This window comes from Trichechus manatus, unplaced genomic scaffold (assembly GCF_000243295.1).
Source record: "Trichechus manatus latirostris isolate Lorelei unplaced genomic scaffold, TriManLat1.0 scaffold00053, whole genome shotgun sequence".
NCBI lineage: Eukaryota > Metazoa > Chordata > Mammalia > Sirenia > Trichechidae > Trichechus > Trichechus manatus.
Window position 1 is genome coordinate 7,859,855 of NW_004443989.1, and position 12,642 is coordinate 7,872,496.

Below are 12,642 nucleotides of genomic sequence, written 5' to 3' on the forward strand. Positions count from 1 at the left end.
AGAGAAAGATATGGCAGTCTGCTTCTGTAAAGATTACAGCCTTGAAAACCCTATGGGGCAGTTATACTCTGTCCCATAGGGTCGCGATGAGTCAGAATTGACTCAACGGAAACAGGTTTGGTTTGGTCAAGCTTGGCTCTATAAGAAAAAGTCTGCTGACCACTGTTCTGGTACATAAGTACTCTTGTATGCTATTACTTACTTTTCTTATCTACAATTTTTACTGGCTGCAGAATGTTCCATTAAGCAGACATTGCCATTTACTAAAGTATGGTGGTATTGTTAGTCTTTGAGGTATTTTAGTTAGTAAATAATCCTGCAGGGAACATCTTCATACACAAAGCTATTTCTGTGTTTAGGATTTTGCCCTTGAGATTGATCCCCAGGAGGTAGATTTTGGGTCAACAGGGGGAGCATGCTTTTGACTCTTGGTGACGCTGCCACTGGTGACCACCTTATGTCTGCCTTCCCTGCAGGTCAGCGGAGTTGGGTATAATGGCAAAGGGAGCGTGTGTCTTTTACCATCCAGGGAATTACTTAAGGAATTTTCCAACATCTCGGTGGGAAAATTAGTGGAGGTAAGTGTCAAAAGTGCTATGGTGGGAATATGCATTTAAGACAGAGTTTATGGTGATTCTCTGAGAAGACAAATAGCAATTGGACCAACTCGTTCTTGACAACTGGACCATCCCAGGGTTTAGGGGTGCAGAATTCCAGTGCTTGGAAAAACGCCCAAAAGAGGTAAGAGAAAAGCTAGAAGTTTCCACTGTCACCGTCTGCTGAAGAGGCCGTAAGAGACGCCTGCACAGAGTAGGCGCTAAATGGATGTTGGAGGATAAGTTCTTGATAAATTGTCCCTATTGTTACGGTTGGAGGCAGTGGTGGTTCAGTAGGAGAATTTTCGCCTTCCGTGAGGGAGACCCAGGTTGGATTCTCAGCCAACGTTCCTCAGGTACAGCCACCACCCGTCTGTCTGTGGAGGCTTGCATGTTGCTAGGATGCTGAGGTTTCAGCAGAGCTTCCAGACTAGGAAGAAAGGCCTGGTGATCTACTTCCAAGAGTCAGCTAATGAAAACCCTGTGAGCACAGCGTCTGATCATGGGGATGGTACAGGACCAGGCAGTGTTTCCTTCCACTGTGCATGGGGTCACCATGAGTTAGGGCCAACTCTACTGCAGCTGACAACAATATTGTTATAGTTATTCATGTTAACTGTATTCATCCATGCACTCTGCCCATCTCTCCTCCCCACACAGTCGGGCCTCTGTGACGTCCAGCCGAGCCTGCTGCTCTGCATCATTCGGTTAGCACTCGCTTGGCTGCGGTCCCCACCACCAGGGCCCCACTTCATTGTCATAGCAACCATGAAGTCACCCCTGTTAACTCAGTTTTGCAGATTAAGAAACAGGGGCTCAGAGAGGTCAGCAAGTGTACAGAGCACCAGGACAGTCAAGGAGGAAAGCTGGGATCCCCCACATTCTCATGTGTTGGTTTGCCTTTCCTTTTCTAAAATTTTCTTATTGAGATATAATCCATATACTGTAAGACTCACCCTTTTAAAGTATACACTTCAGTGGTCCTTATTTTATTCACAGAGTTGTGTAACCATTGCCGCTATCTAATTCCAGAATATTCTCATCACCCCCGAAAGAAACCCTACAGCTGTTAGCAGTCACCCTGCCTCACCCCACGCTTGTAGCCACCAGTCTACCTGCCTTCCCATGACAACGACTTTGTGGCACCTGTCACTCAGCCTTGTTAGTCACTGTTGAGTTGACTCAGAGTCATGGTGACCCACGTGCAAGAGAACAAAACATCGCCCGGTCCTATGTCATCCTTACAATCACTGGCATGTTCAAGTCCATCCTTACAGCTACTGTGCCAATCCATCTCACCAACGGTCTCCCTCACCCTCGCTGGCCCTCTGCTTCACCAAAAACAGTGTCCTCCTCCAGCGAGTGATCCCTCTTGATGATGCATCCAAAGCGAGAAGTCGGACAATGTTCTGTTGTCATTTCTTCAAAGAGATGGAACAACTAATCATTAACTTTATATGGAAAGGGAAGAAGCCCCGAATAAGTAAAGCACTATTGAAGAAGAAGAATAAAGTTGGAGGACTCACACTACCTGACCTCAGAACCTACCATATAGCTACAGTAGTCAAAACAGCCTGGTACTGGTACAACGACAGATACATTGACCAATGGAACAGAATTGAGAACCCAGATGTAAATCCATCCACCTACGGTTACCTGATCTTTGACAAGGGCCCAAAGTCCATCAAATGGGGAACAGACAGTCTTTTTAACAAATGGTGCTGGCAAAACTGGATATCCATCTGCAACGTTCTATTGTCGATTCATAAGGTTTCACTGGCTGATTTTCAGAAGTAGAGCACCAGGCCTTTCTTCCTAGTCTGTCTTAGTCTGGAAGCTCCGCTGAAACCTGTCCACCATGGGTGACCCTGCTGGTATTTGAAATACCTGTGGTATAGCTTCCAGCAGCATAGCAACTCATAGGCCACTACAGTACCACAAACTGACAGGGAGGTGGTAGATCCATTAGAAGCATGTCACTAAAGTCTAGCCCACACTCAAGGGAAATTAGCCTCCGCCTTTTGAAGGGAGCAGTGTCAAACAATTTGGCGGCATATTTTAAAACCACCACAACCATCAAATAGTAACTATTTACTATGTTTATTTTGAAGAGTGAGTATTGACCCCTAGCCCTAACCCCAAAAGTAGCCCAAGTCTTCAGTGTCCAACTTGTTCCCTGCCTGAGGAAGCCCAGGCCGTATGGAGTGCTGGCTCCAAGGCCTCACTAGAGACACTAGGCCCTTCTCTCCCGCAGGCAGGCTGTGTGGCCAACAACGCCATCATCAGGGAGAACGCGGTGATGGGACAGCCCACAGAGGGGGCCCTGATCGCCCTGGCGATGAAGGTAAGGGCTTTAGTGTTCTGCATTGGGCATTTTCTCGCTCTGAGCTGGGTTGGTAGCAGAATCCAAGCTCCATCTGAGCAAATGATGGGAGAAATGGCTACAACCGCCCACGGTCAAGGGTGCCGATGGGTAAAGGGGGGCTCTGAGACACTGGGGGGCGCATGGTGTCCATCTGTCCCTCTTTGGTGGTGTTAATTTTTTTATTGTGGTGAAAATATACACAACAAGACATTCACCAATTCAACAGCTTCTGCATGTATAATTAAGTGACATTGACTACATTCTTCAATTTGTGCAACCATTCTCACTATCCTTTTCCAAATCATTCCCCCACCATTAACGTAAACGCAGTGCCTCCCAAAGAAAAAAATCCCCTTTTCCCCCCCTCTCTCTCCCCCTGGTAACCTTTGGTTTCTATATGTTTGCTTATTTCATGTAAGTGAGATCACACAGTGTTTGTCCTTTTGAGACTGACTGACGGCGCTCAGCATGATATTTTCTAGGTTCACCCATGTTGCAGCACGCATTAGGACATTTCTCTTTATGGCTGAGTAGTGTTCCACTGTGTGTATAGACCACGTTTTGTTTATCCATTCATCTGCTGATGGGCATTGTGGTTGTTTCCACAATGGCTATTGTGGAAGTGCTGCAGTGAACATTGGTGTACAGGTTTCTGTTTGCGTTCTGCCTTCACTTCTTCTGGGTATGTACCTAGAATTGCTGGGTCATATGGTAGTTCTATGTTCAACTTTTTGAGGAACCACCAAACTGTTTTCCACAGCAGCTGCACCATTTTACATTCTTACCAGCAATAGATGAGGGTTCCAGTTTCTCCACAATCTCCCCAAAACCTGTTTTCCGTTTTTTGTTTGTTTTTTATCATTGCCATTCTAATATGGGAATGAGGTGGTATCTCATTTAGGTTTGATTTGTCTCTCTCTAATGGCTAGTAATGTTGAGCATCTTTTCATATGCTTGTTGGCTATTCACATACCCTCTTTAGCGAAGTGTCTGTTCAAGTCCTTTGCCCATTTTTTGATTGAGTTGTTTGCCTTTTTGTTAAGTTGTAGAAATTTTTAAAATATATTTTGGACGTTAGACCCTCCAACCTCCTCTTCAAATGCTTCTTAGAGCTGCTCTCAGGCTTACCTCCCACGTCACGCCAGCTATGTCCACGTGTTCACTCGTCCCTCTCCCTGGCACTAGATGCTGGCTCCTTCATCTCTGCATCCTGCCCACGTCATGGGGCCTGGCACAGAGGGACGTTCTGAAGCCACTGCTGGGCAGGAGGACAAGTGGGGAGAATGAGTGGCTTTTACTAAGTCCCTGTAAAGAGAAATGGGGTGCTTCTCCCCAACACAGCAACAGTAAGAAATTATTACATCTTCTTCTTTTCCTCCTACTCACAGAAGAAGATTCTCCCTGGGATGTCAATAATAAATGAAACTTAAACCAGTTGCTGTCAAGTTGATTCCAACTCCTGGCAACCCCCATGTACGTCAGAGTAGAACTGGGCTCTATAGTTTACAATGGCTGAGTTTTTGGAAGTTGATCACCAGGCTTTCTTCTGAGGTGCCTCCACCCTTACAGTTAACAGCCAAGCAAGTTTACCATTTGCACCATCCAGGGACTCCAGATAGGACTTAGACCCCCCACCTGTGCCTTTGAAATAGTGCTGAGCCCTACTCTGAACTCCCCACTATCAGGAAAGCGATAGCTGAGCCAGGAGCGAAACCCTAGTACCAAGTCTCCACCTGCTTCAGCCACTGGGCTGGGCATGCAGTATGGGAAGGGCGGAGGTTCTAGAACCCTCTTTCCTTTATGTGTTATGATACATAACAGGTCTAAACACACCCCAACAACTACTTTGGGGGCCCGGCCTAGGATTTTAGGATAAAATAAGTAACAGCTGACACGTATTGAGCATTTACTGCATGCCAGGCACCATGGGTGCTTTGTGTATATTATCTCACTCATCCTGCAGCGACATGAAGAGGTTATGGCAGCGGTTTTCAACCTTTGTTTCCCATTATTGTCCCCCCAAGGAGCCTTTTTCTCCCTAGCCACCGCTGGCCCCCCCCCCCATGGAATTTTAGGAACACAGATACACTGTGCATCTATTTAGTAGTGTATGTGTGTATGTCTGTGTTTTATACATAGAGTAGATTTTCCATTTCCCAGGAAACCATTTTTGCCCGCTGGGGAGCAGTGGGGGTGCATGGATTAGGATGGGTTTACGGTTGGGAAAACTGAGGTTCAGAGCTGTCATGTAACTGGCCCGAAAGCTGTCAAAGAACAAATAAGTGTTCGCGCTGGCCTAGGACCCTGGGCTTTTGACCAATGAGAGCCGCTTTGCTGGCCCAGGGAAGACATAAGATTCCTTTTTGGGAAGTGGCTGCAACTGCAAGTCAAAAGGAGCCCCTGGGTCGTGCAAATGGTTAACTCACTCAGCTGCTAACCTGAAGGTTGGAGGTTTGAGTCCACCCAGCCAATGCCTCAGAAGAAAGGCCTGGTGATCTACTGCTGAAAAATCAGTCATTGAAGACCCTATGGAGCACAGTTCCACTCTGACACATGCAGGGTCACGAAGAGTCAGAGTCGACTCTACGGCAACTCAACGGTTCAAGTCTGGAACATTCCTCTCGACAGAACCCCAGGCTTTTGTTTCTGAGTAAGTTTCAGGTAGAAGCTATTGCAGAAACCAGTAGGTTCTGCCCCAGGACAAGAGACAAAAAAACAGTGATCTGCTCTTGGTGGGACATTTGAAAGCATGTGGTCTTTCTCTGGGAGCTAAGTGCTTCGATTTCTCATCTGCCCTGAGATGGTTTGAATGATGAATCATTTACATCGACTGAGCTTTGCCTAGAGATTGCCTTTTCCCGACTCATCAAAAATCTCTCATTTTATTTATCTTAGATGGGTTTAAGTGGTATTAAAGATTCCTATGTAAGAAAAAAAGAGATTCCATTCAGCTCGGAGCAGAAGTGGATGGCAGTGAAATGCAGCCCAAAGAATGAGGTGAGTGTGCCAGCCCGTCTGCCCCTTCCCACCGCCATGAAATGTAAAGCAAAATACAGATGTGAGGGAGAAGGTTTGAAAGTTCCGGAGCTTTTCCATTGTTGTTGTTATGTGCTGTCGAGTCAATTTTGACTCACAGTGACCCCATGTGACAGAGGAGAACTGCTCCATAGGGTTTCTCGGCTGTAATCTTTATGGGAGCAGATCACCAGGTCTTTCTCCCATGGGACCCCCAGATGGGTTTGAACCACTGATCTTTCGGTTAGCAGCCAAGCACTTAACCATTTTGCCACCAGGGCTCCTTTGGACTACTTCTATGAGAGTCCAAATACATGAAAATACTGTTTATAAGCAACTAAAACTTCAAATTATCTTGGGTCATCTACTGAACGTTTGTCTAAAATAGTGGTTCTCAAAGTAGGGTTCCCAGACCAGCCATGTCAGCATCACCTGGAAATGTCTTAGAAATGCAGTTTCAGGCTCCTTCCCAGAACCACTGCATCAGAAACTCTGGTGGGGGGGGCGGGGGGGGGGCAGCAATCTGTGTTTGCTGGGGATTTTGATGCAGGCTCAAGTGAGACTCACTGGCCAATAATAGAACTATTGAGGGATTACTGCTGAGCAGCCAAAGTACCACTATAAATAACTCTTCCGTGACCACGCCGTCCATGTCTTTGTACTCTTCTGTAGAATGAGACGGACGGTTACCATGCACAGAAGCACCCCGTGACACAGGGTTTTCTTCCTTTGGTCTTTTTCTAGGCACAGGAGGACATTTACTTCATGAAGGGGGCCCTGGAGGAAGTGATCCATCACTGCACCATGTACAACCACGGGGGCATCTCCCTGCCACTGACACCCCAGCAGCAGTCACTCTGCCTTCACGAGGAGAACAGGATGGCCTCGCTCGGCCTGCGGGGTCAGTGGCTGGGGCTCGAGCCATAGCTTTAAGCTTGCAGGTCACGTTGACTGAGTACACCAACGAAGGGTCCTTAATCAATAAGGTGATCAATCAGAAAGGCAGTCAGGCAGAGTGCTGACGGAAAGGAAGCAAGCTCAGAATCGAATAACTAACCAGTTGCCGTCGAGTCAGCTCTGACTCATGGCGACCCCACGTGCATAAAAGTAGAACTGTGCTCCATAGGGTTTTCAGCAGCTGATTTTTCAGAAGTAGATCACCAGGCCTTTCTTCCAAGGTGCCTCTAGGTGGGCTCGAACCTCCAACCTTTCAGGTAGTAGCCGAGCATGTTCACCATTTGAACCACCTCGGGACTCCTGGAATTGAATAGTTAAGTGAACATCTTTAGATGACAAAGAGCCCCACCCAGCCACTAAATGACAACTGCTAACCCATATGTGGCTCACATGTGTGAGAAGAGGGGACCCCCCTCTTGTTGAGTTTTCTAGAGGGTGAATGTGATGCCCCGCAAACATCGTTTTTCCTGATTGGTCTCACTTATTGCCTCTTGTCAGAAAAACCAAAAGCTCTTTTAAATCAAGGAAGGCATTTCATCACTTGGCCATTTCCAATTTTCTGCACTAGCACCGACGCCTCCCTGATGGGCTGAACATTAAAGCTCTTGTCTCCCGTCCCGCCATTTGTCACCTGTCTCTTCTCAGGGAAACCTGAGAAGCGTGTAAAATGCTCCACAACACTTGTACTCCCTCTGGGAGGGTGAGAGGCGGTTGGGCTTGCCATGTTGGTTTGGATGCTTGGTTTTTCCCCTTCAGGGAACAGAAATGATAAATTGCTGGTAGCCTGCTGACAAGCTTGCAGGGGGAAGAGGTTGCTGCTCCGCTCGCTGGGGCAGAGCCATCTCGAGGTCGAGTTTCTCCGTGAACACTGAGCCATTCGTCATCTCTTCCCAAGTGAGGGTATGTTCCTGCCGAGCAGAAGTGTTTTACACGTGTCAAGGCCCCCCAGGATGGTTTGTGCAGCTCTAGGTCTATGGTAGGAGCCCTAGTGGTGCAATTGTTAAGTGCTCAGCTGCTAATCAAAAGGTAGGTGGTTCAAACTCATGGGAGAAAGACCTGGTGATCTGTTCCGTAACAGCCAAGGAAACCCTATGAGGCAGTTCTACTCCACTATACCGGGTTGCTATGAGTTAGAATGGACTCAACGGCACACGACAACAGCAACAGGGCTACGATAGGCCCACGGGTAAAGGTTTGTGCCTCAGTGTCCTCTTCTGTAAAAGGAAGACACGACAGCAATTGCTTCGTGGGGTTGCTGTGAGGAGCAAATGGGTCACTGGATGAGGGGGGCTTAGGAGAGAATCTGGAATGGCATTAGCCGCTGCTGCTATTGTCGTGATTAATATGAACAAGCTGTAAAGTAGCTACACCTCGTAGGTCACCTGGTATGTCTCCTAACACTGATACCAAATCACTTTAGGCTGGACAGATGGATAAGTAAAACTCTCACATGTCGTTTTACTGACCTACTGGCTGACTGGTCGGCCAGGTGAGGTCACATGTGGCCACAAGCACTCGGAGTCCATTGTGCCGGCTGCCATATTAACTGCCCAACCAAGACCATGCACAGAGTCCCCCTCAGCCCCGTGAATCTTCGTGCATCTCGGTTTCTCCTCAGTGCTGGCCCTGGCATCTGGGCCCAAGCTGGGGCAGATGACGTTTCTGGGCCTCGTCGGGATCATCGACCCGCCGAGGGCTGGCGTAAAGGAGGCAGTCCGGGTACTCTCCGAATCAGGCGTGTCCATGAAAATGATCACGGGAGATGCTCTGGAGACAGCTTTGGCAATAGGTAACTGGAGACAGGACTGAGGATGAGGAAGAAAAGGACTCACCCAACCTTTAAAGTGGGGGTACTAGCACTGGCTAATCCTTCATATACCTGGCCAGGAGGGCACACGCCCAGTTTCTGCATGCTTAGAAGAGGTTGAGATTTCTAGACCAGCGCTCCTCCTTCCAAGGAGTTTGCCTCCACTATGTTGGCAGGTTTCCCAAAATGGGAAAAGACCTCATGTCTTTGAGTACCTACTGTGTGTCAGGGACTTTGTTTCATCTTCACAGGCAGCATCATTCCCAATGTACAGTTCAGTCTGGCTTCTGCCACTAGCTGTTGTTATTGGCAATTCACTGAACCACTCTGATCCTCAGTCTCTTCATCATCACTACTCCTCCTCCTCCTCCTACTACTGTAACTATTACTGTTAGGAGTGCTGTCACACCTTGGTTTCTCCCCACTCTGTCTTGAGGCAGCCTGGCGTTGTGAAAAGATCACAGACGGTGGGGTCAGACTCCAGACTCCATGCCAGGCTCAGTGTGACTACTTACCAGCTGTGTGACCTCAGGGAGGCCACTTTCCTCTTGGTTTCCTCATCTGTAAAGTGAGGATAGTAGGCCTTTGTTACATTAACCGAGGTCATGTAGGTAAAGGCGTGGCACATAGTGGGGCACAGTCAGTGGTGGCCATCCTGGTCTTATGCTGGTCATTCTCGGTGGCCAGGGCAGGGACTGACGTCAGGAGTGTGGAGGGAGGGACTGGGGTGGGGGGACCACTCTCAAGCCTTGGAGCACACCCTCAGTACTGGTTTTCCCCAAGGAAGAAACATCGGCCTGTGCAATGGGCAGCTGAGGGCTATGTCCGGGGAAGAGTTGGACAGCGTGGAGAAGGGCGAGCTGGAAGAGCACATCAGGAAGGTAGCACCTCCTGGGTACAGGGTGGTAGGGGCCCAGGGTGAGGGGTGGCACATGTGGAGGGGGAGCATGTGTGTCAGCCACACGGTCATTGGATCTCTGCTCCACTGTTTCTTTGCGCCCAGGTGTCTGTCTTCTTCAGGACCAGCCCAAAGCACAAACTCAAAATCATAAAGGTATGTGTGCAAGGCAGGGGTGGCTCTGCTGCTGTAACCACAAGGCCCCAAACTCCGTGGTTTGACAGACAGCTCATTTCTCCCCCAGGTCACAGTCCAGGGTGCTGGGCGGCTCTGCTCCACAGGGTGTCCAAGGCCCAAACTGGCAGTCAGCTCTGCCTTCTCACTAGATCCAAGGCAGGGCTCCGGCTCTGGGCTGCTTTTCCACAGCCAGTGGGAGGAAGAAGGAGGAGGGATAGCAGAGAAGGGACACCACATGCTCACATCCCATTGGCTGCGCTTAGTCACGTGGCCCTGTCCAGCTGCAGAGGATGCTGAGAAGTGTAAGCTCTAGCCAGATGGCCCTGTGCCAGTTAAATCTGGGGTGCTAAGATAACGAGAAGGCGGGAGAACTGCGGGGGGTCATTTGCCCCATTCACTGAAAATAAGGAGCTGGAATTGGCTCATGCAAAGTGAAAAATAAAAACAGTGTGCTCTTCGCTGTTAACTCTTCTAATTTAACCCTGTGCCTCAGTTTCCTTAACTGTAAAATGGGGATGACACTGATGACGTTAGCGAACTCCCAAAGTTCACAAGAGAATTAACCGAAGCCGTGCCTGTGAGGCCCGTGACACTGGGCCCGGCCCACAGCAAGTGTCTAATAAAGAAAGGAGGTGATTCTCTGATTGTGCATCCAAAAGACGAAAAGTTTTGAACGAAAGAACCCTGCAGACATCTTGGTTCTCCTGCCCCTGTATACTTTACAACATGCTTGTTAACGCTTTTTGTAGTTGTGGTTTTTTTCATTTTTGTTTTGTTTTGTTCTTAGTTTTATAGAATAAATCTCTTCACGTTATCCTGCAAAGAAAATGCTACCACTTCTTGGCCATCGCATGGTTTCAGGGCGTGAGCTGTTGATTATTTATTAATTGTGACAGATAACATTTATGGAGCCTTTACTATGTGCTAGGCATCGTCACATTCAGTGTCTTGTTCAGGCTTCCCAATAGCCCTATGAAGTAGGGACTGTTGCCCCCATTTTTCAGATAGAGAAACTGAGGTTGAAATGTTCAAGCATTTGCCCAAGTCTCACAGCTGGGACTCAGACTCAGGCCAGCTGGCCCCAGGGCCTGCCAGAGAGGGGTCTGCTGTAGGCCACACAGTGAAGGCAGCATGTCAGGAGGAAGGAAGGTTCCGGAAGCAGGCCTCCAATCGACTCCTCTGTCCAAAGGCCTTGCAGGACTTGGGGGCAGTCGTGGCCATGACAGGCGACGGTGTGAACGATGCGGTGGCCCTGAAGTCAGCAGACATCGGGATTGCCATGGGGCAGACAGGGACGGATGTCAGCAAGGAGGCCGCCAACATGATCCTGGTGGATGATGACTTCTCTGCCATCATGTAAGTTGCTTCTTGGGTATGTGTTCAGCCAAGGACAAAAATGCCTGGAACACCCGCTCCTCCTGGGTCTGCCGTCCTTGAGACATATAACAAGCCACTCATAGCAGGTGGTTCCCGTTAGAAGGGCCCAGAGTGGGCCCTGAGGAGGTTACAGCTTTTCCCTGTCACCACAGCAGATGTCCTGGGGCCTGAACATCAACAGCCACTTTAAGCAGGGTCATGGGGCCGCGAACCTTAGGATTAATCACCACAGTGCCCAGGGGGTGTTCTGGCACACACACTGGGGCTTTGGTTTGCAGCCTCCGTGCCTTTTGGGCACAGACAGGCACACCTGCCCCGGGGAAGCCTTCATCCCGGGTGTAGAAAGAGCCTTGCCAGTTGCAACATTATTCAGAGAAAAACCTAGAACCATTGTACATGGCCAATAGCAGCAGAAGGGAAAACTACGTGGCCACTGAAAACCATGTTTGTTTGTTTTTTGCCATTTTAACTTTTTTTTTATTGTGCTTTAGACGATAATTTACAGAACAAATAGTTTCTCATTAAACAGTTAGTACATATATTGTTTTATGACAATGGTTAAACAACCCCACATGTCAACACTGTCCCTTCTCAACCTTGGGTTCCCTATTACCAGCTTTCCTGTCCCCTCCTGCCCTCTAGTCCTTGTCCCTGGACTGTTGTGCCCTATTAGTTTTGTTTTGTGGGGCTGTCTAATCTTTGGCTGAATGGTGAACCTCAGGAGTGACTTCATTACTGAGCTAAAAGGGTGTCCAGGAGCCATACTCTTGGGATTTCTCCAGTCTGTCAAGCCAGTAAGTCTGATCTTTTTTTTGTAAGTTAGAATTTTGTTCTACATTTCTCTCCAGCTCTGTCCGGGACCCTCTGTTGTGACCCTGGTCAGAGCAGTCAGTGGTGGTAGCCGGGAACCATCTAGTTGTACTGGCTTCAGTCTGGTGGAGGCCGTGGTAGCTGTGGTCCATTAGTCCTTCAGACTAATCTTTCCCTTGTATCTTGTTTTCTTCATTCTCCCTTGCTCCCAAAGGGGTGAGACCAGTGGAGTATCTTAGATGGCTGCTCACAGGCTTTCAAGGCCCCAGACACTACTCGCCAAGGTAGAACGTAGAACATTTTCTTTATAAACTGTTATGCCAATTGAGCTAGGTATTCCTCGAGACCATGGTCTCCACAGCCCTCCGCCCAGCAATTCAGTCCCTAAGGGAGTTCGGATGTGTCTATGGAGCTTCCACGACCTTGCCTTGGACAAGCTGTGCTGGCTTCCCCAGTGTTGTGTACTGTCTTACCCTTCACCAAAGTTACCACTTATCTGTTGTCTACTTAGTTCCCCCCCCAACCCCTACCATCCCTCGTAACCAACAAAGATTATTTCTTTTTGTGTGTAAACTTTTTCATGAGTTTTTACAGTAGAGGTCTCATACAATATTTGTCCTTTTGTGATTGACTTATTTCA

General features: G+C 48.4%; 1 protein-coding gene across 1 annotated transcript in view; it reads left to right on the plus strand.

Moving 5' to 3' along the window:
• Window positions 1-12,642, plus strand: part of ATP2C2 (ATPase secretory pathway Ca2+ transporting 2) — a 130,464-nt gene that overhangs the window by 107,610 nt on the left and 10,212 nt on the right. Inside the window, exons 12-19 of the mRNA XM_012555924.2 lie at window positions 431-578; window positions 2,851-2,940; window positions 5,857-5,958; window positions 6,721-6,877; window positions 8,552-8,722; window positions 9,524-9,621; window positions 9,744-9,794; window positions 11,005-11,171. Coding sequence (XP_012411378.1) covers window positions 431-578; window positions 2,851-2,940; window positions 5,857-5,958; window positions 6,721-6,877; window positions 8,552-8,722; window positions 9,524-9,621; window positions 9,744-9,794; window positions 11,005-11,171 — 984 coding nt within the window. The remainder of the gene's footprint in view (window positions 1-430; window positions 579-2,850; window positions 2,941-5,856; window positions 5,959-6,720; window positions 6,878-8,551; window positions 8,723-9,523; window positions 9,622-9,743; window positions 9,795-11,004; window positions 11,172-12,642) is intronic.